General features: G+C 41.1%; 1 protein-coding gene across 2 annotated transcripts; it reads right to left on the reverse strand.

The window, feature by feature from the left end:
- Window positions 1-1,291: 1,291 nt before the first annotated feature.
- Window positions 1,292-2,448, reverse strand: LOC6614456. Of its 2 annotated transcripts, XM_032722868.1 has the most exons (3): window positions 2,270-2,448; window positions 1,905-2,199; window positions 1,292-1,743 (listed from the first exon to the last, which is right to left on the reverse strand). In XM_032722868.1, the coding sequence occupies exons 2-3, from the start codon at window positions 2,113-2,115 to the stop codon at window positions 1,382-1,384; spliced, it is 573 nt and encodes a 190-aa protein (XP_032578759.1). In that variant the 5' UTR covers window positions 2,116-2,199; window positions 2,270-2,448; the 3' UTR covers window positions 1,292-1,381. The 2 variants fall into 2 exon arrangements, with proteins under 2 accessions (XP_032578759.1, XP_002038889.1); XM_002038853.2 differs by having other exon boundaries at window positions 1,905-2,448.
- Between the last annotated feature and the right edge of the window lie 1,288 nt (window positions 2,449-3,736).

The raw sequence follows: 3,736 nt of genomic DNA on the forward strand, positions 1-3,736 counted from the left end.
ACAACAACAACGGGGAGAGTAGTAGTGGCAAAAACAAGGTGATGGCACGCCCACTTAGCCAGCTGCCAGTTCAACGCCCCCAAAAAGGGCAAAAGGAGCGAACGGGTTTCGTCGCTTACGTGACTTGTTTCATAAACAAACAGAAGGCGCAGAAAATTGGCACAAAATTGCCAGGCGAATCCTTGCCAAAGGACCAAAATTGGGGGGCCCAGGTGTATGGCCCGGTACCTCCTTTCGACTCCTTTTGCTCACATGTCCCGCTGACATTGAGCGGCGTGAAAGTTTCGCCCATGGATAAACTCCATTGGCAATTTGGCACTTTTGCATACGAGTTGGTAATTGTTTCCGCCAAGCATTTGTGCAGCTGCAGATGGGACTGCACTGCGTGTCCTTTTCGCCGCGCTTATCATTCAAAAGTCGTGGGCAGCTGCGTTATCCTTGGCTTAGAACATCAGACATCGGGCTGCGGACAGCTCTAAATGAGACATCGCAGGGACACGAAAGTTTTCTCATTACTAGACACACACTCCAGCACCCAAACGCCTTATGAGTTTCCCTTCCTTATCCAAAAATTGAGTAAAACTAAAATAATCAAGAAGCGAAAAAATGAAAAGTTGTCGCCACTTTGCGAACAGACAATGCAAAAGTGTGCGTGCAGTCTAAGAAAATATTTGAGCTTTAATTGGACGAGTAAAAAAAATGTTAGTCTAAATAAAAATTTTATTTGCATAGCCACAAGTATTTGGAAGTGAACTCAATAAGGTGTTTTCCAAATTGCACATGTTATTTTATAGAGTTTTGAAAATAGTTATTGAAACAGGTACTTTCAGTGGTATTTAAATCTGGAGGCACTCCTGCTGCCATGCTACCCATAGACAGGTGAATCAAGCTTTCATCTGCCATCCTGCGAGGAAAATTCTGCGTGCGGCAAAAGTTTTCATGCATATTCAACATCATTAGAAAGTCAGGACAAAGTAGCTGAAGGCAGAAAGGCAAGAGCCTTCGTGGAAAGTAAAACAAACCCGTTTAGGGCGCTAAAATGTTGGCTATAAATTATGTCATAGGTATAGTCGACCTTTCTCCACGTAGCTTCCTTTCTTCCAGTCTGTCGTAAGTGGGCTTGAAAGGAGTGCATTTAGGAAGTTCTGAAAAGCGTCTTAATTGCAACGCCGTTGGAAAATACCTGTAGAATTTAATTCTTCTCGCTGGAAGCGTATTAAATGCAGAAAAAATGTAGTTACTTACTAAAAGAGAAATTCTTTATAAGCATCCATGATAAGAAATACATAAATTGAGAGAGTTAGGAAACATTTTACTGAGTCGCAGCGTGTAGGTGTGAAAACAAATGGAAAATAAATACAAATTAGCCATTCCTTGGGACCTACATGACCAGACAGCACTTTTTGGCCGGTCTGGCGGAGTGGCGATTCTGAAAACCATTCCTCTTTTCCTCATCTAAAGGTTCCTCCACATCACCCACAGTTTCGCGAACTTCCATTGCCTGACTAACTGATGTGCTTCCTAGCTTGGGATCATAGGCCTCGGCTCCGATATTCATGGCCTGGACCTCGTCAAACTCCAGTTCGACGACCTCATCCTCGCCAGGATCCAGGCTGTAAACGTAGCCCGGAATGGGCAGAACCTGCTGCCGCTGGATGCTGGCCTCACGCCAGATGGACTCGTAACGGGGTGCGTAGCATATGTCCTCCGAGGATGCCGTACTCCACCGGGTGTACGTAGATACTGCATGGGTATTAAATATATAAATCCATCAGAAAATTAAAAAGAAATAAATGAGTGCACAATACCAACGTCTATCTAAGGCAAGGCATAATGTATATAAAGGGCTTCAATATACAATATATATCGTTTAACATAAACTAAATTTAAATTTCAGTACTTACACTCATCAAATAGCTTTTTGGCCACCTGGCTGGCCTTGAAGTCGGGCACAAACACAGGTGCGTTGGGGTTTAGGCGTCGGTCCAGCGATCGGCTGGCGACGGGGGGCGTGTCTGCCGTGGCGGGCGGAGGGCAGCTGCCGGGAGTCGAATGGGCGTCGCCCACTTCCACTGCGAGTTCGCCGGTCGATGCGATGGCGGTGTCCTTGAACATGGTCAGCAGAGCACTTAACGCTTGAATAGTTTTTCAAATCCACATTTGAGTTCCGGCCGGACGATTTCAAGTAGTTTTTCTATTCTGCTTAAATGCTCAGTTGACAATTATGGCAGCGCACTTTTAAAACTACCTGATTATTTAATTTTCTTACCGGTAGTCAGTGCCAAATATTTATGGATGACCAAAGACAATCGCTTTCAAAATATTTTTGCAAAATTTTAGTAATGGCCGATTTTGGCTATGGGTTAGCGTATCTCTCAACGTTTGGCTTCATAAAGTAATTTGTGTTCCTACTATTTTTAAGGCTTAGAATTTAATTGGATAAGTAACGAAAAGTCTACTATGAACAAGCACAATTTATGCTTTTAGACAGTAAAACGCAATTAAATTGGAAACTATTTCAAAATAAATAAGTTAACTTAGCTCCTTTGTCCCGATTCATTGCAGTATTTTTGATATGACAAAGCTTATTTACATTTACCTCCATTCAATTTCCTTTGCGTTGTCGTTAGATTGTTATTTGGACGATTTATGGGTTCATCCTTCTTATTGGGGCTTAAACCGTAAACTTCTTAGTTTCCATGCATGCCATAATTCGATTTCATAAATTTGATTCCACTTTCAACTGTCACGATTGCTCCGCTTTTCTCGTTGCAAATAAAGTTTGACTTTTAATTAAATGGCCGAACTTACAATTATTTTAATAAGCCGTATAAATAAATTAGAACAAATTTCACACAAAGTGAGGTAAAATTGCCTAAACTCATCCTGACATTCCATCTTGCCGGTGCGTGTGTGTCAAATTTAATTTTGTGAATACCGCAAATTGACAAATATTTTCGTTTGGCCAACAAGAAGAAGGCCAAAAGCACCCAGCACTCTAATTCAATCTGGCTGGTGTATTTTAATTGATTTGCGCTAAAATTTATTGAATTCATTTTGTCAACAGTTGTTGCCAGATGAACCGCAAAGAACGCCTGAAAACCTCAGACCCATTCAGCCATTCAGCCCCATTTGCCCAACTTGAGCTCATTATGGCTGCCTAAGCCCCCTTGGAACCCAATATTTGCATTCATTTTGTGCGTGTGCTAATTTGCATGTGCGAGTGTGTTAAAACATAAATTAGTTGACTCTGCCGACACACCCACACAATCGAATATAATAAAGAGAAAGGGGTTAGAGAAAGTTTCAACCGAGAACCGAGAATTTATTGCCAATTCATTGCATTCGCGCTGCTGCATCGAGCGATTTCGCTAACCGAACAAATAGCGGTTTTAACTGTTTTTAGTTAATTGCTCAAATTACTTGCGTTAATTTATTGACCATTTTGTGGAATAGACAAGGTTTTTCGGCTTATAGGGTTAGGCTGACTAATTTGTTAGTTTCTGAAGGGATATTTTTTATTGACTTATTATTCCATAAATTTTGTGTAAAAATACTATGCAATAACACTATTAAGCCATTTGACAATTATCTTCGACAGTCATAAATCCCTTAAATTAAATAAAAGGCAAAAGTTTATTTAGCTACTCAATCAGGGACACAAACAACACTCAAATTGTTGGCCAGTTTCAGATTCAAATGGCAAGCGGCGGTCGAAGGGCAAAGTAAATAGATG

This window comes from Drosophila sechellia, chromosome 2L (genome assembly GCF_004382195.2).
Source record: "Drosophila sechellia strain sech25 chromosome 2L, ASM438219v1, whole genome shotgun sequence".
Taxonomy (NCBI): Eukaryota; Metazoa; Arthropoda; class Insecta; order Diptera; family Drosophilidae; genus Drosophila; species Drosophila sechellia.

Excerpts from the sequence above, each read along its gene's own strand:
- LOC6614456 (XM_032722868.1), bottom strand. The coding sequence starts at position 2,115 with ATGTTCAAGGACACCGCCATCGCATCGACCGGCGAACTCGCAGTGGAA. Across the intron at positions 1,744-1,904 it reads CAAAAAGCTATTTGATGAGT|TATCTACGTACACCCGGTGG; the intron begins GTAAGTACTGAA and ends ATACCCATGCAG.